This window comes from Phyllobates terribilis, unplaced genomic scaffold (assembly GCF_046119375.1).
Source record: "Phyllobates terribilis strain yellow unplaced genomic scaffold, ASM4611937v1 Scaffold_3__8_contigs__length_932513732, whole genome shotgun sequence".
Taxonomy (NCBI): domain Eukaryota; kingdom Metazoa; phylum Chordata; class Amphibia; order Anura; family Dendrobatidae; genus Phyllobates; species Phyllobates terribilis.
Genome location: NW_027362763.1, coordinates 884,925,021 through 884,951,873, shown reverse-complemented (window position 1 = coordinate 884,951,873; position 26,853 = coordinate 884,925,021). Strand labels below are relative to the sequence as shown.

The window sequence follows — 26,853 nt, the reverse complement described above, 5'->3', positions numbered from 1 at the left end:
CGATCTGGCCTTAGCGGAGGTCACCGGTTTTTCCTGCTAGGCCGCGAGTCTCTCTCTGACAAAGTCTATCAAAGCCCGTTGAGGCTCCCACACACCAACCGGCCCCTCCCAGCCTGTAATCCTAGTCCCAGCCAACCCCACTACTGTAGGTGATAGCTGGAAGTGACGACCATGCTCACTCGCGCTATTCCTCTGCAATCACAGGCATGCCTCTCTTCTTATGGCTCTTCTTGGCTTGACCGTTGGCGGAAGTCTCTTAGGCTTTGGAGGCTTGACCAGCACAGGGGTGGATCCTGGTCTTGATCTCCTTCAGGGGATGTGGATCTTGCCAGGCAGTGATAGGCACCTGGGTGGCACAGACTTCAAGCTGAGGCCTGTCACACTGGTCTCAGCAGTGTCTCTGGCGCACATCTTCTCCGCTCTCTTGCTTGGCGAAAAATCTGCCTGCGGTTTGGCACACAGGGTTTTTATAACAAAGAAGTCTTCCTGTGGGTCACCTGATCAGGTCCAGCACCCGAAGTCACTCCCCCTGCAAATCTTTCAGCACACTTTGGTTCTGCTTGATTTCGCCGTGCCAGCAGATGGCAGTCTTTCCTTACCAATGGCACATCCTGCAAGGGCTCTTCAAGGAATTCACTGCTTCTTATTACAAATATCAAGAGATAACCCATCTGTATTTCCATGATCATTTTTCTTCTTGTGCTGGATGGTAAAGTCATACTGCTGCAAAGCAAGACTTAACCGCAGCAGTTTGCCATTGCCGCCAGTCACCAAATATAAGCAGCTAAGAGGTTTGTGATCGGTCACTACTCTAAAATTAAATCCTTAGTGATATGGTTGCAACCTCTGTAAGTCCTCACAATGGCTAGACCCAGTCCCTAAGTTCAAGGGATAGTAAAATATCCTTGCAATTACTGCTCTAAAAAATACTAGAGAATTAGAGAAGGTTTTATCCAATTAGCGACCACTGAATGGCTGCAGCGGTCACGTGAGTCCCCTAGTAGCTGTATAGGTGAAGGCCAGAGTATGGAGTGTGGATGCGCAGATTGAAATCTCGTCTCCCAGCGGCCATTTTCCCGAAGTCCACTGCAGTGAAAGTGCGGGGACACCTGATATTTTCTGAAAATACGAAGCCCGCCCAACCTTGCACCACCGAACACCCCCTCCACCCAGCCTTGGACCCCACTCCTGCCGCCGCCAGCCTCCTGCAGCAGCGCTCCTGTGCCTTGTAGAGGTTCACAAGTCTGCAGTCACAGATAATGGCAGCCATACTGTACCCCAAGGTACAACCCCTTTAATGAATAGAGACCTTTTTAAAGGGAGGGAAATCTTCAACTTTTTGAGGATTTTCGAGTTTACTTTGCTTCAAAAGCTTCTCAACAAGACTCAGGACCCGATTCATCATTTGTGATTTATTCATGTCAGTTTGTTTTTTCGCCTAAAAGCTTTACACCTCCAGAAACCTTACTTCAGGTTGGAGTTTAAACTTACATTTCATGAATTTGTCTAAAACTTCTGAAAAAACTAGAGCTATTGAGAGAAAAAGACTTAAAAAGTGGTGCAAAACGCATAAAGAATAAGCCACAAATACTAAAGCCGCAAGAAAGGAGCAAATTACTCCGGAGAACGGGACAAATAATGATTACTCTGCTTACTCGGGGCCTCAGTGTGAACACAGCCTTGGAGGTCTGCAATGCGCGAATGTGACTTATAACACTTGTTAATAAAGTTCCATGAAAGAAAAAAAAAACTAACCAGGAAGAAGTGGCGGTAAGGGAGGTGCCGAACCTTACGGCTTGTGGCCGTACGTGACGTCACGGCGCCGCTGTCAGAGAGGCAGGAGACCCGCCCAGGCAGCAGCTTCTCTTCCTTCGAGTGTGGGCGGCAGCGGAGCCCGGGCTGTGGGGCGCAGCACGGCAGTGGACGGGACTTATGTGACGCTACGCGGCCATTGCGGAGTCGTAGCATTAGCGCCAGTGTGAGCGCCGGTCCCTCCTCTCGGCTCCTCATTCTTCTCTATAGGGCTCGGTGGCGGCCGCTCGGTGGTAACCGCGGCCCCTGCTGCGAGGGCGGCCATGGACGAGCAGGCGGGGCCCGGCGTTTTCTTTAACAACAATAACAATTCGTTGCTGTCCGCGGCCGGTGCGGGGCCTGCGGGAACCGGCAAAGGATTTGAGGCCGGGGCTGGTGATTCGGCGGCTGGCGGTGCAGGAGGAGGCGGCACTGGGGCGGCAGGCAGGGCCCAGTACAGCATCCCGGGCATCCTGCACTTCTTACAGCACGAGTGGGCCCGCTTCGAGGTGGAGAGAGCGCAATGGGAGGTGGAGCGGGCCGAGCTGCAGGTAATCACCCCGGACCTGTCAGTGCAGGAGGCGAGCAGTGTATACTGTCATGTACATCTACAGCAGGGGCTGTATATACTGTATACTGTCATGTACATCTACAGCAGGGGCTGTATATACTGTATACTGTCATGTACATCTACAGCAGGGGCTGTATATACTGTATACTGTCATGTACATCTACAGCAGGGGCTGTATATACTGTATACTGTCATGTGCTCCTACAGCAGGGGCTGTATATACTGTATACTGTCATGTACATCTACAGCAGGGGCTGTATATACTGTATACTGTCATGTGCTCCTACAGCAGGGGCTGTATATACTGTATACTGTCATGTGCACCTACAGCAGGGGCTGTATATACTGTATACTGTCATGTGCTCCTACAGCAGGGGTTGTATATACTGTATACTGTCATGTGCTCCTACAGCAGGGGCTGTATATACTGTATACTGTCATGTACATCTACAGCAGGGGCTGTATATACTGTATACTGTCATGTGCTCCTACAGCAGGGGCTGTATATACTGTATACTGTCATGTGCACCCACAGCAGGGGCTGTATATACTGTATACTGTCATGTACATCTACAGCAGGGGCTGTATATACTGTATACTGTCATGTGCTCCTACAGCAGGGGCTGTATATACTGTATACTGTCATGTGCTCCTACAGCAGGGGCTGTATATACTGTATACTGTCATGTACATCTACAGCAGGGGCTGTATATACTGTATACTGTCATGTGCACCCACAGCAGGGGCTGTATATACTGTATACTGTCATGTGCACCCACAGCAGGGGCTGTATATACTGTATACTGTCATGTGCTCCTACAGCAGGGGCTGTATATACTGTATACTGTCATGTGCTCCTACAGCAGGGGCTGTATATACTGTATACTGTCATGTGCTCCTACAGCAGGGGCTGTATATACTGTATACTGTCATGTACATCTACAGCAGGGGCTGTATATACTGTATACTGTCATGTACATCTACAGCAGGGGCTGTATATACTGTATACTGTCATGTGCTCCTACAGCAGGGGCTGTATATACTGTATACTGTCATGTGCTCCTACAGCAGGGGCTGTATATACTGTATACTGTCATGTGCTCCTACAGCAGGGGCTGTATATACTGTATACTGTCATGTACATCTACAGCAGGGGCTGTATATACTGTATACTGTCATGTACATCTACAGCAGGGGCTGTATATACTGTATACTGTCATGTACATCTACAGCAGGGGCTGTATATACTGTATACTGTCATGTACATCTACAGCAGGGGCTGTATATACTGTATACTGTCATGTACATCTACAGCAGGGGCTGTATATACTGTATACTGTCATGTACATCTACAGCAGGGGCTGTATATACTGTATACTGTCATGTACATCTACAGCAGGGGCTGTATATACTGTATACTGTCATGTACATCTACAGCAGGGGCTGTATATACTGTATACTGTCATGTACATCTACAGCAGGGGCTGTATATACTGTATACTGTCATGTACATCTACAGCAGGGGCTGTATATACTGTATACTGTCATGTACATCTACAGCAGGGGCTGTATATACTGTATACTGTCATGTACATCTACAGCAGGGGCTGTATATACTGTATACTGTCATGTGCACCCACAGCAGGGGCTGTATATACTGTATACTGTCATGTGCACCCACAGCAGGGGCTGTATATACTGTATACTGTCATGTGCACCCACAGCAGGGATTGTAAATACTGTATACTGTCATGTGCACCTACAGCAGGGGCTGTATATACTGTATACTGTCATGTGCACCTACAGCAGGGGCTGTATATACTGTATACTGTCATGTACATCTACAGCAGGGGCTGTATATACTGTATACTGTCATGTGCACCCACAGCAGGGGCTGTATATACTGTATACTGTCATGTGCACCCACAGCAGGGATTGTAAATACTGTATACTGTCGTGTGCTCCTACAGCGGGGGCTGTATATACTGTATACTGTCGTGTGCTCCTACAGCGGGGGCTGTATATACTGTATACTGTCGTGTGCACCCACAGCGGGGGCTGTATATACTGTATACTGTCATGTGCACCCACAGCGGGGGCTGTATATACTGTATACTGTCATGTGCACCCACAGCGGGGGCTGTATATACTGTATACTGTCATGTGCACCCACAGCGGGGGCTGTATATACTGTATACTGTCATGTGCACCTACAGCGGGGGCAGTAAATACTGTATACTGTCATGTGCTCCTACAGCGGGGGTTGTAAATACTGTATACTGTTATGTGCTCCTACAGCGGGGGTTGTAAATACTGTATACTGTCATGTGCTCCTACAGCAGGGGCTGTATATACTGTATACTGTCATGTGCTCCTACAGCAGGGGCTGTATATACTGTATACTGTCATGTGCACCCCACATACATGGCTCATGTTTAAGTGATAAATTTACTGTAGTACAGATTCATCTCAGCTAAAAGTCTAGACCCTTAGATCAGGAATAGGACAGACATTTGTAGGACATTTCATAACTTTCCCAAATTCTTCTGAAAAAATATTCCCCACAAACTGCATTGAACTACTGTACCCAATTTATTACATATTTTAGGAGTTGGAGTCGGTCCATTTTATACCGACTCCACCAAAATGGACACAGACTCCGACTCCAAAGCCATGCTGTATATATGTGCCTGCATGTACACCAACAGTGAGGCGCTATATATCCTGTATACTGTCTTGTGCCTGCATGTACATTTACAGTGGGGGGCTGTGTATACTGTTGTGAGAGTACTGAAGGAGCTGCATATACTGTATACATTCATGTGACCATATACCTCCAGGCAATGGTATTGCAAGGTGCAAACATTGTTATTGATAGGGTCTCAATTAAAGGGATATTTGTGTGTAGCACCTTCTGGCTAAATAGCCTGGATAGGCGCAATCAGCCAAAAGTGAATATCAATTGTAAGAGATCATTGGTGCAGGTATTTCAGGATAAAGTGTGGATTTAAATATCCAGACCAATTACCAGAGGTTAAACCTTTTATGGCCTTTGTGCCTCCACTTATCTGTACATTGTTACGCCCCATGGAATAATCGGTGTCCTATTGTGCAGGAATCCATCATTCATCTCCAGTCTGTAATAATAATCCTTCATGCTTTCACTAAATGCATGTACACCTCTGGGATAATAGTTGATGACGTGCAGTGAACTGGTTAGCCGCTGTATATCAATATTTGCCCCCTGGTGCGGAATTTTTTTGGGCCGTTTTCTGTTGATTTTAGTGAAGTTCTTATTACTATGCCATGTAAATAGTGAATTAACTCATGAAGCTGGTGTCTTGTCTGCAGCATGTAGCCAATCATACATCTTCTCATGTACTGACTCCTGATTTCCCATAACCCCATGCAGAGTGCTGCAGATTGGCTGCATCAGTCATGTGACACAACAGTGTCGCGTCACACTCCGGGAACAGCAGCCGCCGCTGCAGGAGTTAAGTATATAGTGTTTTTATTTTCTATGGTTCCCGAACTGATTCAGCTAGGATTGTGCAGTAGTGGACAACTCTTTTAAACATATATGTAATTGCAGATTTATTCAAAACTATGCTCTAAACAGTTGGGTTTTCTGGGGGATTTCACCTTTACGTATAAGGTCCACAGCTACTCTCTAACTAACCTGCTACATACATGCAAGTCCTGCAGAGTTTAATCTCCGCACTACAAGTCGATTTCTGGACTTTAAGTTTGTGCTGTTGAGAGCTGTTCAGATGGTGTTTTGCTTTGCTCCTAACTGTGGGTTTTCCATCTGACAATTTGGATGGAATATCGCCAGTCGTTCCTGTACATGTAATTTTCCCCTTAGGTTAAGTTCAGATGAGCTCTGATTTTTGCAGACCAACCATGTCCACAAATTCTCGATGTGACAGGTTCTGTTGCAGCTTTGTACATGTCATCGCAGTGAACAGGCACGAGCTGCCTACTATTTACATGCACAATGCATGGGGACTTGAGGTATGTGTGGAAAATAGCTTGTGCTCTAGCACATCCATCCATACGCTGTCTGTGTAGGGTCCATTGCGCACATGGATCAAAAATACTTTTGTGTGAGCATACGGTTAAGGTGTGAAGACATGATGCTTGGCGTGACTTGATCGTACAGTTGTTTCTGGTGAGGAGTGTTTGGGTATGGTGTGCCTGGCATGCATTGATATGCAGCGTTGTATTCTCAGATGCATATTCATAGGTCTGCAGAGGGCTTGGTCCTTTTGGCTACTGCTCATGGTGTTATACAGGTTTGTCCAGAATAATATTTTAATGTATTGTTGTATATCGATGGCTGTGTCCAAATAGGTCATAAAATCACTGCGGAGAACTCATAGGAGCCGCGATGTCCGCATACTGGAGAAATCGTGGTACAGTGCTGGCAGTCTTCCCTTGGCTGTGTAGATGATCTTTCTAGATCAACGGTTTTACTTTCTGCCTTTTGAATTGTCCTATTATGTTCACATTGAGATACTGGCTTTAATGGTATAATTGGTTCTGATGCATTTTATGTACTAAAATTGACTACTGGACTAAGTTTAAATGAGTATTCCCATCTCCAAAATCCTATCCCAATATGTATTAGGTGTAGTAGTAGTAATATTATTATTAGCAAATACCTCCAATTAGAAATGTAATATGATTCTTCTGATTAGCTATGTCACTTACTCCATGTGCAGGGCATTGTAGTAGCTTAGGTATCCATGGTTATGACCACCAACAGATAATTGTCACTATGAGTGGTCGTAACCATGGATACCTAAGCTACTGCAATGTCCTACATGTAGTAAGCGACATAGCGAATCAGAAGAACCATACTACATTTCTAATTGGTAGTATTTACTAATATTATTACACCTACTACATTGGAGATAGGAATAGCCCTTTAAGGCTACTTTCACACATCTGTGTGACAGTCCTAATGCTGTCCTTTATTTCTCATGCAGCACACAGACCTATAGAATTTCATTGAGCCATACACACACATTTTAAAATGCTGTCCGTGAGACTCCAAGCATGTCCTATCTCATCTGTTTTTGCGGATCAGACTCTGCCATTAAAGTGTGTGACACTTATAGGGAACATGACAGCTGATACATGCTACCACATGCAGCATGTACCAGACATTGGCTGTATCATGTCAGCTTTGTATGTTTGACTCTGAAATGCTGCAGTCTTTCAGAGATAAATAGACTTTAAAAGCCGCTGGGGACCAAGCTGCACATGGTGACTAGTCAAAAAGGCTGGTCCTCCGGCGTCTTCTCCCCGCCCACTGCCAGTGACTGACAGGTCTCTCCCTATACACGCAGGGAAAGACCTGTCACTCAAAGGGAGCAGGTGGGGAGAAGCCGCTAGGGGAATCGCCTATGCGGCTTTTACAGTTTTTAGTTCTCTTAAATGCCGCAGTGTTTCAGAGTCAAACATGCATAGGTAAATTCATGCAGCACGTGTCAGCTGCCTGGTTCACTGTAAGACATGCTTTATACTACAGAGTTTCATCCGTTTATAACTGATAATTTGTTAACAGTCAAAGCATAAAGTTCAGACAGTCTACCTGCTTCAGAAAAAAATAAATGTAAGCAACTGCATTGACACCTGAGAAAAAAATTCTGCCTGTTTCTCTTGGATGGTGACACTCTGTTAGGCTGCATCATTAGTTAAATTTTAGTTTTATTTACACCTAGTTTTCTATTGCCCATTGACAGTCAGAATAGTGTAGCATTATTCTATATAGTGAATGTATAAAAGAAATTTCACAGAGCCAAAAGTAGTCAATATGATCCCTTGGCCTCCCAAAGATGGTTCATGGCTTCTCCAAAAACAAAACCAGAAACGTGACAAATTTACCCGTTATTAAAAATACTCTCCGTTTTCAAGAATGGGATTTTAAATTTTATAGTGTAGATTGTTTCCTTGGTTACGGGCCACCCTGCTGTCCCAGCCTGACCACTTACCTAGGCAAGGAGGATGCATAGTAAGCAGGCCTATGTGAAACCCACCCATGTGGTGTCCGTTTTTAACACTGAAATGGATAGATGAAGCTGTGCAATTTTTTTTATTTTATTTTTTTTGCAAAGGAAAAAATCACAGATTGTAAAAATGAAGCAAACGCTGATAAAGCTGGTCCAGCACACTGATGAAAATCAGTCAGTTTTTTTCATATACAGCCTAAAAAAAATTGGGTCTGAACGAAGGCTAATTAAGGATGTGTTCACTCTTCATTTACTATGGGCACTTAGCACATACTCCATGAAGATCTGGGTAGACTAGGCATTCCCCAAAATAGTGTACCATGTGATATAGGTTTTTAACATAGGAGCATATGGACACCAGGCCACTGTATATCAGTATAGTGGCATCTGTGGCAGGTATTTTCAAGAAATCTTCCCTATGCATAACTTCAATATACAATGTAGACACAGTGTGAATTCATGGTAAGACCCTGTGAGCGCTGCCATAAGTGTGGTATGGGATTCCCATGTAGTCAGGCTTTTTGCTGATTTTTCGTAGCAGGAACTGAGCGGAAACTCAGTTTTTGAATAGTTTCTGCTCCAAAAACTCCCTAGAATACCTGTGTGCTCATTGCCTAAGACTTTCCTTACATGGTGCAGTGTTACAGCCTTGTGCAGAGATCCTAATCCAGGTAGTTTTAATGCTATCCAAAGTCTAGAAGAATGTTGTTTTAAGTAATCCAGAATCAGCTATGTCCTTGGTTGTAAATTCTCCAATTTCGTTATCTCCCATGAGTCACACAGAAATACCACTCAGTTTAGCAGTATAATTTTCTAGGTATCCAAATGGGATCTCATCTTAGTCTCTACTCTGGTATATGCTTTGTTAATACCTGGGTGCCACAGTTTATTTCCAAAATCTACGCCAACAGGGCACCCTGCCGATCTGCAACATGTGCCACGTATTCCCAGTTGTTTTATATCTTATGTAGAGGTTCCTGTTGAATTCTGTGGCCGCTGTGCCAGCCTAGAAGAGGAAGCTGTGCTTACCTTGCTATATCACCCTCCTGTTATTTGCATATGATAGTTGGATATTTCAGCAGATGGTGCACACGCTGATTATAAATCGAGCTTGTAGAATTCTGCATCGTTGGCTTTTTCATGTCAAGGAAGCGGATCATTTTTATTTTTGTAGGGTTTTCTCCCTCCATTGAGATCATAATTAATTCAGAAGATGATGACAACACAGTGCAGCCTGTCAGAAAATTCATGGCAACAAAACAGAAGGAAGATTTCAACGTACAATGTTACATATCGCATAAAAACGCACCAGTGTCGGCCTGAAATCTGCGTTTATATGCAAATATATTTTGCCAGAATTTAGAAAGGTTGGTCCCATTTTTCCTTTTATTTCCTATTGTGGGGATTCTTTTCCCAATGGTCTCTGATCTAGTAATCACTATATGCTAGTTCAGCCCTATAAAAAAACATGAGCATTGTTTTCCTGTGGCCTTATTGAAGATAAGGTATTTTTCGTCAATGCTTAAATGGACTTCAATGTAAGAATTAAAGGACTGTTCTCTAATACTTTCTATTTCCAAGAACCAGCACCACTTTTGATCATGATATTGACATGGCAAAAAGTTTAATGTTGTGATAATAGAGCTACTCATGTAAATGCACCTTAAAGGGAATCTATCAGCATGTTTTGTTATTTGAAAGACACATAATGTGGGGGCAGAGACTGATTCCAGCGATGTCATTTACTAGTCTGTGTTTTTTCAATAAAATCAGTGTTTTATCAGCATGAGATTATCATTACAGAACTAGATATCCTGTGTCTTAGTCAACTGTTCTGTGTCCCCGCTCCCACCACTCAATAGCAGCTTATTGCCTGTGCACAGTGTACACAGAAAGCTGTCATTCAGTGGAGTAAATGGGGTTATACAGAGCTCAGTAATCTGAGCACTGCTAGATCTGCAGCAGAGAAAACTGATTTGTATCAAAGTGACAGCAAGCAACCCGGTAAGTGACACATTGGTGGAATCAGGCTCTCCTTCCCTACATCATGCCGCTCTCAGATTATATAACAAACATCTGGTAACTGATTCCCATTAAAGGGCTATTCTAGCTGCACTCAGATGCACGGTAGGGTGTGAGTAGGCAAGGTAACATCACTGGCTCTTCTCACCTCCCAATGCAGAAGGAGCGCAGCTAGAATTATACTTGCCTGTCTTGAGGCGACCACACACGCTAGGGAGCAGAAGAGAATGACTCGCTGCAGCGAGCTGATCGCTGCACTGAGCGGTGTCCTGTCACTCACTGAGCTCAGTGCAGGGACCATGCTTTTTGCAGTGAGTGATTCTCCTCTGCTCCCCAGCGTGTGCGGTCATCTCAAGACAGGTAAGAATGTTTTTTTTTTTTATTATATTCTTATTTTTAAAGGTTTTGGAGACATTGGGAGGTGAATACTACTCTCAACGTTATCCCTTGCTAGTTCTGATCGCAGCGCAATCAGGGGACAATGATGAGGCCAGCATTCAGCATTCGGTGCTTGGGAACAGCGCGAACTGTACCTCTGATTTCCTGGTGCCAGTACGTGTGATACTGATGCAGCACACGATTGCCACACGTATCACACACACGTACACACTTATATCTCCGGTACTGTTTTTTCCAGTTCTGGAAATATTCGGATGTGTGAAAGTCCTATAGTAAACTCCGGACCCTTCAATCCCATTCATTTTGCATTTTGGACTAAATTCATATGTAATAAATAGGGTTTTAAAAAAAAAAAAAAAAACGATCTGAAAAAAACGCTATTAACCTGCAGATATGGAGTCAATCTGTAGGTTAATAGCGTTGTGAACCTGCCTGACATCGGCACTTAGTCCCCTCCCTGCTGGGAGGAAATTACATTTATTGCCCCCAGCAGCTAGTTTGTTTCAGTCATGGGGCCGGCGTGGGTTCAGTCACCGTTCTGTGTATAGAGAGAGGCCGCTATAACTGTGCCTCCGCACTGACTGACAGCCGACCCTAATGACAGGTTCCCTTTAACACTGATTTGGTGCTGATTCCATCATCTGTAAGAGAATTGACATTCTGTGGGTTAGAAAACACCATGTTCAAGTCACTGCAGATTTTTTTTTCAGCAATATTTATAATTTGAATGTAAATAGCAAAATCTGTGATATTCTTCAGCACAGTGTCTGAATTCACCATGAACCTTCTGCCTTGTGTGTGTGCTGTCAGCCTTTCCTATACCCGGAAAAGCTTAGCATATAAGGTCTAGTCACCCTGATAAGCTTCTGCTCGCTCTATGCTTAGTCTGGTAGGCAGTCCGATTAAATAATTGACCACTCCTATAGGGAAGGCTGTCAATCATTTAGTGTGATGGACTTCTGGACTCTAGAAATCTCCAATGGGGATATACATGAATCATCTACTATAACTAGGTTATACTGACTTTCTTCCCTATCCTATATACTTTGCGCAATAAAATTCATTATCCCCATCTTTATTGATATGGAGTTCTTACCAGATGTCGGTCCCCTGCCAATCTCATATTGAATTGGTCATTAGTTATTAGCTCCAGAACAACCCCTGTAACCTTCAGATATCAATCTGTCCAGTTAGGAAGTTTAAGCTATTGTGAATAATTGTCGCTTGCTTTAGTGCAAGTGAAAGTAACAGAAGCACTGGAGACTCCACACAAGACAACTCCAAGACGGGAACGGTTTTGTAGGTGGTGGCCACAGACAACTATGCTCTCCTTATCCTTCCTGACTGATCTTTAGTTTAACGTTTTGCCAGTGTCCTTGTGTCACTATTGGCAGCATGAGATTGTACAAGCAGTATATGCAATTGGCACCGATAGTCCAGCTCCTCCAATATGTCACATCCATACATCTATTTGTTGCGTCTCCAACCATTGGAGAGCATGGAAGAGATACCAGGACACCGGAATGCTACTGGGAGCAATAAGGGCTCTTTCACACGTCAGTGTCTCCAGTGGTGACAGTTTGCACACGTATTGGAGACACTGACACACGCAGACCCATTCAAATGAATGGGTCTGCGCACATCTCAGTTTGTGTTCATAGACTGTGTCCGTGTGCTTCACACGGAGACAAGTCCGTTTTTTTGCGGATACATGGTCTGCAAAATGTACCACACGGATGACATCCGTGTGACACGTACCGGCGCCTGGGAATCAGCGCTACAGTTTGCACTGTTCCCAAACGCCGGGTGCTGAACACTGCACTCATCATGGTTCCTTGTCGGCGCTGTGATCAGCAGCAGCTGCTGCTGAGGAACCAGGAGAATGAGCGGCTCCGGAGTTGTGCTCGGTAAGTGACAGGACACCGCTCCTGAGCTGCAGCTCTGGAGCGGCTCATTCTCCCCGGCTCCTCTGCAGCAGCCGTCGCATGGATTACATCAGGGGACACCTAGGAGAGGTGAGTATATGGATTTTATTATTCTTATTTTTACAGATGGGGGCTCAGTGGGATCAGACTACTACCACCCTCATCATGGTCCCTGCTGGTGCTGATCACAGCGCCGGCAGGAACCATGATGAGGGCAGTGGTCAGCACCTGCGCTTGGGAACAGCACTAACTGTACACTGATTCTCAGGCGCCGTCCGTGTGATACTGATGCGGCACATGGTTGCCACATGTGTAACACACTTAGACATACGGGACACGGATATCTCCGGTACTGGAGATATGCGGACGTGTGAAACCGGACTTAAGCGCATTTCCTCCCTGCAGCAGGGCTTTAAGTGCAGGCTCAAAATGTTATTAATCTGCAGATTAACCCCATACTTACAGGTTAATTGCGCTTTTTTTCACGTGACAGGTTCTCTTTAAGAGCATTTTCTTAAGTTCTTAAATGGTGAAAAAACAAAAACATGGAAATTTTCATGTGTGCACCCGTTGTAGGCTTTAGAGCCTGTGTGCACCCGTTGTAGGCTTTAGAGCCTGTGTGCACCCGTTGTAGGCTTTAGAGCCTGTGTGCACCCGTTGTAGGCTTTAGAGCCTGTGTGCACCCGTTGTAGGCTTTAGAGCCTGTGTGCACCCGTTGTAGGCTTTAGAGCCTGTGTGCACCCGTTGTAGGCTTTAGAGCCTGTGTGCACCCGTTGTAGGCTTTAGAGCCTGCGTGCACCCGTTGTAGGCTTTAGAGCCTGCGTGCACCCGTTGTAGGCTTTAGAGCCTGCAAGCCCCACGCTGCAGCTGGCTGGATCCGTCCAGCTTCAGTCCGCATGCTCTTCTCCAGTGTCGTGCAAAAGCTACCTCTGCTAGTAACGGTGGAGCTCTCCGCTTGAACCAGCAGCACAGCCATGCCACGTCTGTACTGTCAATCTTCAGGAGTGGCAGGCTTCTGAACATAGAAGATTAGAACACTCCTATTGCTAATACATTTTTATTTGTGCACTGTGTAAAACTTTTTTTTTCTTATTTCTGCTCTAACATTCAGCTGCATGTGGCAGCATACGCAACGTGACATCACCTCCACAAGTAACAGTATAATCTCCAGGCAACTGTATTTTGTCATCCTTTTTGAAAATTATATCCTCTGATGCGGGGCCAAGAGAATCCCAAATAGTGTCTGTCCAGAGAAATTTGCTACTAAAAAAACAAACAAAACAAAATTAGATCCTCCTGGATCCGCTAATATTTACTGTCTTTTACCATAGCTCCAGAGAGAGACATGGACCGCAGCCTTAAAGGAGCAGCGCGGTGCACCAGCACCCGTGCTGCAAGGCTGAGTCCCTGTGACTCCAGGCTACACCACCCCATAGGCACAGCACCAACAACAAGTAAAAGGAGCTGAAAAACTCCTCTTCCACAGGTTCTCAGACTGTGAACTAAAAGCAAAAATAGGCAAAATCCCACTTGCAGTCTCCTGCTACTTTAAAAACTCCTGTGCCAAATGGGCGCTGCGCTGTGCTAGTCCAAGTCTGCTCTGGTCTTTGAAAAAACAGTAACCTGTTATTCAGTCCCCTGTGTCCTATGTTTGACATCTCATCTTCAGACAAAGGAGGCAGGTGGAGGGGCCGGAGAATCAGACAGGGAGGAGAAGACCCTGTGCAGAGTCCGGCCCCTGTGTACCGAAATCTAATTGGCAGTAAACTTCAAATGCTGATCAAAGAACATCAACAAAGTGGATTACTTCACCAAAGGTATAAATGTAATCACTATTAGTTTCATTCCAGCTATGTTTTTGCATTACAGAATTGCGCTGATAGGTTTTCTTAAAGTGAATTTTCCCCTCCGCTATGTGAGATCATGACCTCACATTGTCTGCAGAGTGAAAAGCATGCAATTGTTTTACTTGCGCTTTGTATCATTTTATAATGATGAGGGTCGAATCATGATCTTTATTGTTGATAAATTTGGATGAAAGTTTATTGAAACAGTGTTAGGGAAGGTGGAGATGCCCCTAGCCACCAATCCGATTCCATCCCTAATTTTTCAGGTACTTTTTTTTTGAAAAATAGCATCTATGGGCAACTGCTTCATTTTCCCTTTGCAAAAGATTTGATAGTTCTGTCCCTGTAATTTATATATTTTAATATGACCAATCTGACATGCATAGATTTTAGTCCTCCACTTTATAGCAGTTTGCCAAATAGCAATGTCATTCCATTTACCAATCACTTATTGGAACTGACTGCCAATATTAATCTTCTTTTGTATGGGAGCCTTAAAGGGAAATGCTAGATGCATATAAAAGTTGAATAAATACAAGTTTCTTATACTGTCATTATCAAATTACCACCAATGTCCCAACAGCTTGAGTGCACTATTTCTACATGTCACCAGTGCTGTGTATGTAGGGACTGCCTGGGCTGGCTCACCTCACTAGCTGTGATAGAAGCGTTCTGGTTTGGCTATTGAAATAAGTCGGGCAACCAGTCGCCCTCACACACAGCACTGGTCACGTAACAACACAGCGAGCTCTTTCCTGCATTAAAACCAAGCTGGATGTGGGACTGCAGGTCATCTGTGGATAGGTGATTGTTGATGATTTGGATGGTATTATAAGGGTATGTGTACATGGATTCCTTTGTAACAGGTCCACTCTGAAAAATCACTCAAAACCACATGAAAGACTCTTCCTCTTAATTTCTTTTACAAGATGACTTTCTGTTCATTCGGTATTTTTAACTAGCTTTAGGTTTTCTAAATCGCCAATCATTTAAAAGGAGTGAGTGTGAAACGCTCCAGGAAACGCTAACAAAAACGCTTCCATACCATAAAAGCATAGAAAACATAGGAAAGTTTCTATGTCAGTTTTTGACCACGTCAAATGAAAAAAAGCTGTTCACATATACTAAATGAGTAAGTTGTATATATTTTATTTTTAAACATAAGATATTTTTTCCTGGCAGGACAACCCTTATAATACTTCAGTTAACTGAAAGACTTCTTTATATGAGCTTCTAGTTAATATTTTGCCAAGGTGGAATGTCACAGCGGAGCTAGGTTGTAATTGTGGATATAAGTTCTTTTGTTTGTAAGGTGATTTTAGTCATAGGTGAACTTCAGGAGGATTTCATTGCTCATATATAGACTGCTATTCCATAAACAGAAAGGAAGGATTTCCAACGCATTTCAGGCCAATGAATATTCTTGCACTTGTCCAGTTGGTGGAGAGCAATGAAAATTCTAATTTTAAAGGGGTTTTTCACAACTGGACAGCCACTGCCTGATCTATTCAGTGCCCTATATAAAATAAAAACAGTACATACTTCTGGCAGCGCCGTTTCTGATATTTTGTTGATGTTGGCACTATTATTATTAGGGTGGTCACGTGTCATGTGACCAGTACTGCTGATCAGTGGCTTCTGATTAGTTGCAGCCATTACTATTCCTTTAGAACGGACATCTATTGTGATACAAGACTGACGGCCTGCATCCGATCAGCAGTCGTAACACAACAATGTTACATTGCCCATCGGCAACAGCAGCTCCGACATCACAGGAACCAGCGCTGGGGCACTGAAGTAATTAAGCAGGCGTTGTCCAGTAGTTGACAGCCCCTTTTAAGAGGATCACAAAAAAATGTGTGTCACACCTGTCCACAGGTTGTTTGGGGCATTGCAGCTCGGCTCATTGTACTTCAGTAAACCTGAGCTGTAATACCCCACACAACCTGTGAACAGGGTGGTGCTGTTTTTGGTAAACCCAGCCATGTTTGTCTTATGCTGACCCTTTTAGTTTTGAAAATACTGTACAGAAATGTAATACATTTTCATTTCTAATAACCCGCGATGGTCAACAATATTGTGGACTTTAGAAGCCTGTTGAAGCATTTCAAGACTGAAGTTAACACCCAAAAATATTTTTTCCAGTACGTCCCCATGACTGCACCATAGGAGGAGTAATCCCATATGCTGTGTAGGGACAGGAAGCACAAGAGGTTAAAAGCCCTCCCACCCCCAACCTCCTCAGTGTTTTTCCTTCCCTACACAGGACAGGGAGTACAGGAGGAGCGCTGGTGCAGGAGCACTGGTGCGAAGTTACATGTACCTCAAGGGAGATCGGGGGGGGGCCACGGCTCTCTCCTTCCCGCCTCCAAGCAGGTCCTGGGCCGACACTCGGGAGTCCCTCAGCCCTCCTGGTGTGCTGGAGCCTCCGGGGGCCGCTTCCCCATCGCCGGGGCTCTCGGCATCCTGCTCCGGGCGGGTCCGGCTTCTGGCTTCAGGACCAACCAGAGTCAAAACCGGAAGTTCGGAAATGACGACTTCCGGTGGCAGGCGCGCCGGAAATTCAAATCGCGGTTCGACCAGACACCAGGGAGCAGGAAAAAAATGACAGGACGACCAGGTAAGGTATAAGAAGGGGGGGGCTTGGGAGCATTAAAGGCAGGCTTACAGCTTGGGCACCCCTGACAGTAAAATGGCAGATGTCTCACCCTCATACCCTCCCTGGATCGCCGCCCCACAGTCATGTAAGTGTACCATTACCTTTTTTATATGGCTAATGTAGCTTGCGCTTACAAGGCCATCCATATTTTATATAGGATATCTCTAGGCAATTACCACCTCCTTCTGAGAAGGATACAGGGAAAAAGGCCACAGTAAAATCCAAGAGGTGTCTGGATTGTAACATAAGACTTCCCGACTCATATACAAAATGTCTGTGCTGAATGTAGAACCTCCATGCTAAAGGAGGAGCACGGGGCTTTATTAAATGAGATGCGTAGTATAATCAAAGAAGAAGTTCAGGCTTCTATTACGTCTCTGCAGCCCCCAGGTTCAGGAGTCCAGGATGTCCAGGGACCCAAAAGATTCAGAGAAGATATAGCACCATCTTCTGAGGGTGAAATCGACCCATCTGGCAACTGACAACAGTGAGACCATTAGTCCACCTCAGAGCGGGGAACGAAAAAAATATATGTTCCACTCAGATGGTATGGATATTCTTCTACGAGCAGTCCGGAACACGATGCAAGTAGAGGAAACAGAGAAGAGCAGTAAAATTCAGGATGAGATGTTTGGTGGTCTTAGAACCCAGAGATCCATGGTTTTCCCTGTTAATGCTCATGTGAAGGACATGATACTGGAGGAATGGGAGGATGCGGAGAAGAGACTCTATACCACGAGACTTCCGCTCCTGACTATCTTTTGACCCAGAGGACACCAACGTGTGGGACACTATTCCTAAAATTGACGTCCCAGTGGCTTAAGTGGTCAAGAAAACCTCTATCCCCTTTGAGGACTCGTCAAGACTAAAAGATCCTATAGAAAGGAAGGCGGATGGACTTTTTTTAAAAAAAGCCTGGGAAGCTTAGGTGCCAATTATTAAATCCAATGTCACTGCTACATCTATTGCCAGATCCATGAGAGTCTGGCTAGAAGAGCTAGAGAGTCACCTACGGGATGGCACCCCGAGGGAATCTCTCCTTCAATCATTGTCCCTATTAAAAATGGCAACGAATTCTATGGCCGAAGCTTCGCGGTATCGGTCAGATTTGCTGCCAGAAATACTGCGCTTTCCAACTCAGCCCGTAGAGCTGTTTGGTTAAAAACATGGTCTGGAGATACAGCTTCTAAGAACAAATGTTTTCAGGGCTTAGAGTATTCGGACCAGTATTAGACAACATTCTAGAAAAAGCGTCCGATTAAAAAGAAGGGCTTCCCTGAGGAGAAAAAGGAGCAGCCCTTTCGCAGACCCTTCCCCTCCCGTAAATATAACACTCAGAAAAAAGGGGGGTCCACAAGCTGGAGTTTTAATAAGGGGAACAAAGATAAGAAATACCAGCCCAGTACTAGCTCCAGTCCAAAACGACAATGACTGTCAGAGTGGGGGGGGCGATTTAAAGTTTTTCAAAAACAGTTGGCATCGGGTCACTCAAAATACCTGGATACTAACAACTATAGCGCAGGGTTACAGAATAGTTTTCTCAAAATCCCCCTCAAAAATTCCGCCTGACAGAGGGTTCCCTTACCTCTCTTTCTTGTCTACGGGCAGACTTAGAGAAGCTGCTATACATCAGAGGGTTATTGTGCCAGTTCCAGAACACGAACAACATAGGGGCCATTACTCTTCTCTGCTTTCAATAAAGAAACCATCAGGGGAGTTCTGTACAATTATCAACCTGAAACCCCTAAACCGATTACACAAAATTCCGCATGGAATCTGTAAGATCAGCCATTCCTCTAATAGACGTAGATGCGGTAATGTGCACCCTGGACCCCAGGGATGCATACTACCACCTGCTTATACATTCCTCAAGTCTGCAATATCTGAGGTTTGCACTACCATCAGGCAGTCAGATTCTACACTACCAGCTCCGATGTCTTACCTTACCTGTCATCTGCTCCCAGAATCTTTACGAAGATCATGGCAGAGGTGGTGGCCTATATCTGACTCAGGGAATTACCATCATTCCGTACTTGGACGACTTCCTGGTGGTGGCGGGATCTCCTCTAAGTATGACGCAACATCTGGAACTTGTCCTACAGACATTTACTAGCCTGGGTTTGATTGTGAACAAAGAAAAATCCAATCTTGTCCCAAGTACTTCACACATCTTCCTGGGAGTCCATCTCGACTCCCGAATGCGAATGTCTTATCTCCCGGAAGACAAGATGCTCTCAATTCCACAAAGGATTCGTACTTGTGCAAGAGAGAAGAAACCTTCGATCCGAAAGGCAATGAGTATTTTGGGAATCATGATTACATGCATCACCTGCGTCAGATGGAGCCAGTTCCATTCCAGGCCTCTACAGAAATGCATCCTGGAAGTGACAGACAGACATCAGAATTACCTAGACAGGAAGATGTCTTTGTCCAGAGACTTCCAAGACTCTCTACACTGGTGGCTCGACCAGAAGAATGTACAGGTGGGAGTCCAGTGGATTCTGGAACCTTGTCTTTTAGTGACCACGGACGCAAGTCTCTCAGGATGGGGAGCTTGAGTGGGAGTTTCTTATCTCCAAGGAACATGGTCCACAGAAATTCAAACCCAATCATCGAATTTTCGGGAACTACAGGTGATCTGGGAAGCCCTACAGAGAAGCCGGGCAGTCTTAAGAGACAGACATGTAAAAATCTTGTCTGACAACATCACGGCAGTCTTTCATCAGACATCAGGGCAGACCAAGACATCCACTTCTCCAGTCCCTGGCCAACAGGATATTCTTAGGTATAGAGAAGATAGTGAGCTCCATTTCAGCAGTTCACCTTCGGGGATCTGACAATCAGCAGGCAGATTACCTCAGCAGGCGTCAGATGAAGGCTTCAGAATGGGAACTGAATGAAGAGGTGTTCCAGTGACTAACTCGCAGATGGGGTCAGCCACACCTAGACCTTTTTGCATCCAGAACAAATACAAAGACGACATCTTTCTTCTCTCTCGACCCAGGAGATCATCCTCTGGCAGTGGATGCTCTCACAATATTGGGGAGAGGGCCTAACATATGCCTTCCCACCTGCTGCTCTAATTCCGAGAATGCTGCGGGAAAATTAAGGAAGATCCGGGCGACAGTCATAGCAATTGTCCTGTTCTCGCCAAGGAGGAGTTGGTTCTCCCTTCTACGTCATCTAGCATTGGAAGACCCAATCATTGAACCATTTCATGAAGATCTTCTGACGCAAGGTCCACTGTTTAATTGGAATCTTCAACAACTCCAGCTCTCAGCTTGGCTTCTGAAGGGGAGATCCTGAAGAACAATGGCTTCAAAACCATTCTTAGCTAGATGGGTCACATCCATGATTAATCTAGCGTATCTTTCAGAAGGACAGCCTCCCCCTGAAATTATCAAAGCCCATTCCACCCGAGCAATTTCCACCTCATGGGCAACTATAGCAGGGGCTACCATTGAACAGATATGTACCGCAGCCACATGATCAGGACATACTACTTTCTGGAAACACTACAGGCTAGATGTTCTCTCACAGCAGAGATCTGCGTTTGGTAGGAAGGTACTTCAGGCAGTTATCCCACCCTAAGCTATGAGTTCTTGGGTATACTCCTATGGTGCTGTCATGGGGACGTACTGGAAAACCGGAATTATTCTTAACGGTAATGATATTTCCAGGAGTCCACATGACAGCACCCTTATTTCCCTCCCTATATTGCTACTGTGACTCTAACATGTCTAAGCAGTCTAAAATATTTTTTTTCGTACCCAGCCAATGTGGTTCTTAGAAAATCACTGAGGAGGTTGAGGGTGGGAGGGCTTTTAACCTCTTGTGCTTCCTGTCCCTACACAAGATATGGGATTACTCCTCCTATGGTGCTGTCATGTGGACTCCTGGAAACCTCATTACTGGTAAGACTAATTCCGGTTTTCTCAGTTCAAAAATCAAAAACGTTCTAGGAGCAAATTTCTAAGGGTATGTGCCCACAATCCGGAGCCACTGCGGCCCCGACGCTACAGCATAGCCACGTAGCTTCCACCCTCATTTATGCAAATGAGCAGCAGCATTATTTTCTCCCCACATGCGGACTTTCCTCATAGATGTTAGTCTATGGGGAAAGTTCACATGCGGACCTGCAGGAGAAATTGACATGCTGCGGTCGGAAAGATGCACCGCATGTTAGTTTCCGAAATCCATCCACTATGCTGTAACAGCTGGCTGCTGCATAAACACGCAGCTTCAAACCCGCAGCGGCTCCCGATTGTGGGCACATAACCTTACTGGTGGGTTCAGAGGATGGTGTTATCTGTCAGTCTGCTGTCTGTGTGTGCAGTGTTAATCCGTGTGCTAGTGCACCGGAGTGATTTAGGTACCAGTGTGGAAGATCACAGCATGTATTATTCTTGTCCTGTGTTTGTTTTTTTTGTACTTTTTTTTTTGTTGTTCAGGAATAGCAGTGTTTTTGATCCAGCTTATTTTCGCTGCGTCCAAAACAGTGTTCTACGTTACAAGTACAGTGGATGGGATTTATAGAAATCCCATGCCCACTGTGCTTCTATTTAACGCTGCACAAACTCACCCGCGACGCGGGTTTACGAGCCGCAGCATGTGAAGTTTTGTAGCAGAGACGCTAGTCTCCGCTACATATTTTCCACAACAGAATGTCATTACATGCAATAAATCCGCATGTTACCTAAACACAAGTGCAGTAATTAGAACGCAGCGAAAATGCACTCTAAAATGCTGCTATTCCTGATCGTGGGCGCGTAGCCTGACTGGCAAGTAGCTCCTGCACTTGTCCTTGATGCGGACCAGTCCACAGGGCAGTACACAAACCCAGACACGTCCTGAAGTTCAAGACTTCTAACATGTTTAACTCTGGCCTTAAAGGAGTATTCCTATCGCAGCAACAGCCGCAGCGATTTTCTGATTCTCTTTCCTCATGTGCAGGCATTGCAGGACCTTAGGTATCCATGGTTACGACCACTAGCAACTAGTTGTCTCTATCAGTGATTGTAACCATGGATACCTAAGGTCCTGCACATGAGGAAAGAGACAGCGAATCAGAAAAACTATACTACATTTGTAATTGGAGGTATTTTCTAATATTATTATTACTACACCTACTACATTTTGGGATCTTGGTGATGGGAATACTCCTTTAAAGTATTGGCTACCTGTTCTCTGGGGTTGGTGTGACTTAAGCTTTGATTTCATTGGCTCTGATAATCGGGGCTTAATCAGATGTCCGTTTTTCTCATACGAAATCTATCCCTGTTTTCTACGGATAGAACTTGTACCTATTATATTCTGTGGGGCTGTTCACATGTCCGTGTATTTTTGTAGACCAAGTGATCATCACAAATCCATGTCCGACTATGATCAGAGTCTTGGATCAAACTTGAAAATACAAGCCTATGGGTCCATGAAAAAATCAGACAGCACTTGTATACCATCTATGTGCTGTCCTTTTTTTCATGGACTGTTCATTATGAGACGTTTGAGGTGGGGGTTTCTTTTAGTTTTGTTTTTTAGTCCTAGAAAAACAGATGAAGCGCTGACCAAATATTGCTAGTAAAAATTGATGCTCTGACCTACCGTAACTGATGGAACTGCTTAAATACACTCAGCCTTAGGGCTCATTCAGACATCCGTGATTTTCCTCATATGCCAAGAACAGTCTGTATTCCAACGGGCATATTTTATGTCCGTCCATTGTTATGCATGTCTGAGGCTGTAAGTTCAGGTCAGGAGACTTGGGTCAGTCCAGGCATTGAGTGCAGTAAATGCTGTGAAATACGCATGTTAAACCTGACCTTAGAATAGCCAAAAGGACTCCATCAATTTGTTAAACCCCAGCCCCACTAAACTACAGAATAGAATATATTGAGTCCTGCAACTGCTTGTCGTTTTTGCATTGTCATTTGGTCAGGTTTATGTTCTGTATCATTAAAATAGTAAGTAGTATCATGTATGATCAGATTTGGTATAGCATTTGTGGTAGTTGTTTGTGTCCATTGGTAGTTTATTTTTATGTCTTCCATGCTTTGCTGTTACATAAGGTAAGACCTGCAATGGGAGCAGAACAATGCTTTCTTGCATGACACGATTGCGGCTTTGGCTTTTGTTCCTCATTTTTGCCACTCTTCTTTGTAGTCAAGTATGTACATATGAAATGACATTTTTCCCCGGCTTTAAGCTGCTTGATGAGTACATTGGTATGGAATTTTATAACCTTCCCGACACCGAATTGTTGTTTTACAAGCCCTAGTTTTATTAGAAATGTCTATAGTACAATATTTTACTGTAGAATAGCAAGTAGTAGTCATCCCTTATTCATTTTATGTGTTTTATTATTTCTTCCTTTTAATATGTTGTAGAAACCGTTCTCATTTTAAATATTGCCCTTTAATAGTTTGGTTTGGCTACTGATATAACCATATGTTAATGGAATGGGTGAAAACTAAGAATAGCTAAGCTGTAAATGTTGTTACTATAGAAACGTAATAAATAGATGAAAATCTCTTACCTTTCAGAATGCCAATATAGCTATTATAAGTACCATCCACCTCCAAGACATCAATTGGACTTGATAGGTTCTAGATTATAAACTTTCCGGAATTATCATATGGTCACTGGAGTAGTATTTAAGAGGTTTTTTCTGGGTCAGCGTTAACTTTGGGGAGACAATCTAAGTAGCAGGTTTTGAATGGCGTGTAATGTACTCACTGATAGGATTCTGCTCTGCCAGCAGCTGGGAACATTCGTCACTTGACTGCTCATATGTAGTTGCTACATGTCTGCTCATATGTGGTTGTTAGATGTCTGCTCATATGTGGTCGCATGCCAACTAGCTTTTTTCCCCACAATGTTTTATAGTAAATCATCTTCAAATTTGTTAAAGGGGTTGGCGATTGAAAACACTTAACTTGATTGGTCCCACCGTTCAGACCTTCACCAATCGGCAATTCGATCGCGGGACAACTTTAATCGCTGTCACAACAGTTCAGACCCCCTACCACCCCTTCATTCACTCTGTGGGGCTGCTGAAAGAAACTGAGCACAGCGCTCAGAAGCCCCGTAGCCAATGAATGGAGTGGTGTTCGAGCATGCGCACTGCTGCCTCATTCTCATGGGGATAAAAGTCCCTCATTCTACGGTGGGACCCCTACCAATCAACTAGTTACCTCCTGTTGATATAGGTGGTAAACTTTAAAGAAGTTGTCCAGCCAATAGAATGGTATATATATATATATATATATATATATATATATATATATATATATATATATATATATATATATATATATATATATATATATATATATATATATATATATATATATATATATATATATTTTTTTTTTTTTAAAAAGGAGGCAAAAGTCATCACTCTCAATTCCCATACCGCTTTTGTACCTGCGGCCCTCCTGGTTTCCATTACCTTTTTTCTCCATACACAGTCCATTATTGGCCCCAGGAGTGACCCGCTTCAGCCAGTGATTGCCTGATCGCTTATCTGCTGTGTGTGTTTAGAGAAATCAGGTAGTAAAGGCCAGCAGGGACCCAAAAGTGTGGGAAGACTGATTTAAATGAAATTCTGACGTTATATAAAAATAAAAATTGGCTGAACAACCCCTTTAAGGGTATGTGCAGACGATCCAGAGCCGACTGCGGCCCCGAGACCGTTTTTTTTGTTTTTTTTTTTCCCTCGCAAGCGGGCTTTCCCCATAGAAGTTAGGTCTGCATGCTAGTGGCCCTGCTGTGACTGCTACATATCTATACCCTTACAATTGCAGCAGGTATATGCTCACCTTTAAACACCACTTTTCAATTTATATATTAATATATAGTAATCTACATCATAAGCTGTCAGTTGTGTGTATGAGAACAATCTTGCTGTTTCTGGACATTGCAGCCTGATCATAGACTGTAAAATTCTGCCTTGTGAATGCATTGTAAATCTAAAGTCAGACCCCTGTGTTTCATGGTCTATATACGGACGTCAATATCCAGACCGATCGCCAGTTTTCTGACCTGAAGACCTGCACGAACTGCCCCCAATATGCCTGTAATTTAGATCAGGAGATCCACGATCACTCCAGGCATTGCAGTCCATATTCAGAACGTGAAACACTGAATTCAGCCTAATTTATCTATTCCAGTAGATGATGCCCTGATGCAGAGAACAACTGGTAAGACTGGTCTTTTATTTGTTTTACAATTAAGAGAGTAGATGTTCTGCCCTGATGAATGGCTGGAAAGTTGGGTTTGAGGGATGTGTCATTCTTAGCTAAGCCCCATTGATGTGATTGGTCCTGTTGTGTGCGATGTTGTCACTGGATTGTATACAGAGATCAATGCAGTGATTATTTACGGAAGTTAACTTTTTTTTTCCTAGCAATTTTTTTAAGTGTTTTGCATGTATATATCATAACGTGTATATATAATCATACCCTCTATCAGCCAGGAAGTTGCATTAATGGTCTGTCACTCTTGAGAACCCTGCTGGTTTGTGTTACAAAGATGGCCTGAGTGTGTCAGGTTTTTTTTTTAGCCTTCCCATTGAGTTATTGTAAAGTATGTAGCTAATGCCTAGCGGAAAATACCTAAAGAAAGGTCGGCTTGCTTGTTTTAAGGGTGCAGTAAGACTGCCGTATTATTTGTGTGAGGGTCGCCATCCTTGGACTGGCTGTCGGCTCTCCCGCTGACTTGAGCTGGAGAGCTGCCTAGAAATGCATGCTGTCACTCTCAGTTGAGGACGGCCAGTCTGAGGATTGCAATGTGATCCTCAGATGAGTAATACGGCAGTCTGACTGCATCGGAACTGGGAACTGTTTGGCTTTTTTGGAAACCTGGAATGGCTAATGAACAGCAAGTTATTTTTATTTAGAAATTAATAGGAAGATTCTTTCACCTGTTTTCTGACCGCTTCCATTTTTCAGAGCAGACCGGCTGAAAAATAGCCAGTAAAAAAAGCATCATGTGAACATAATCTAAAGCTGGACCAGAATTGACCTGCATGTTGCCAATCTGAGTTTGATCAGAAAGAGGGTGTAATCGTGAAAGAACGTTATTGTAGATCCCTTTTATAAATGTACACATTACGTTTTCAAAGGGATTTCTGTAGATAAGACCTGCACACTTGACCCTGAATGGTTCCTGTACAGCGTTCTTGCTTCTGGAGCTGTTTATATTTGAGCTGAAAGATTAATTTTGTTCCTTTGAAAGCATTACTGCCTTTAGGACGTTAGAAAGTGCAGCTAATGGCCAGTACTGTAATATCCATGCTTGCTTATTCATTTGTATGGATTTTGTATATTTGACTGATTTACTAATTAGCCGAAGACTATTGTGTTCATTTTAAATAAGGAAACAAATATCATCCTGCGGCTCAATGTTTTATGTAGCTGTTTCTGGAAATAAATTATCTTCACATTAGAAATCAGTTTTCATTCGACTTTTAATTATATTTTTAGCAATATATGACTCGCAGAAAAATTTTATTCTAAAAATGACTTATTTGGGGAATAAAGATGTGACAGAGCTGCAGTTCGTGTGGGCATTCAGCAATATGCATCTACAGCACTTTAAAGGAGATGTGACCATGTCATTCTAA

General features: G+C 43.9%; 1 protein-coding gene across 1 annotated transcript in view; it reads left to right on the top strand.

Annotated features, from left to right (window-relative positions):
* The first annotated feature begins 1,796 nt into the window (after window positions 1–1,796).
* STRN (striatin) overlaps window positions 1,797–26,853 on the top strand; it is a 106,948-nt gene continuing 81,891 nt past the window's right edge. Inside the window, exon 1 of the mRNA XM_073672682.1 lies at window positions 1,797–2,342. Within this exon, the coding sequence (XP_073528783.1) occupies window positions 2,076–2,342 (267 nt within the window). The 5' untranslated portion in view covers window positions 1,797–2,075. The remainder of the gene's footprint in view (window positions 2,343–26,853) is intronic.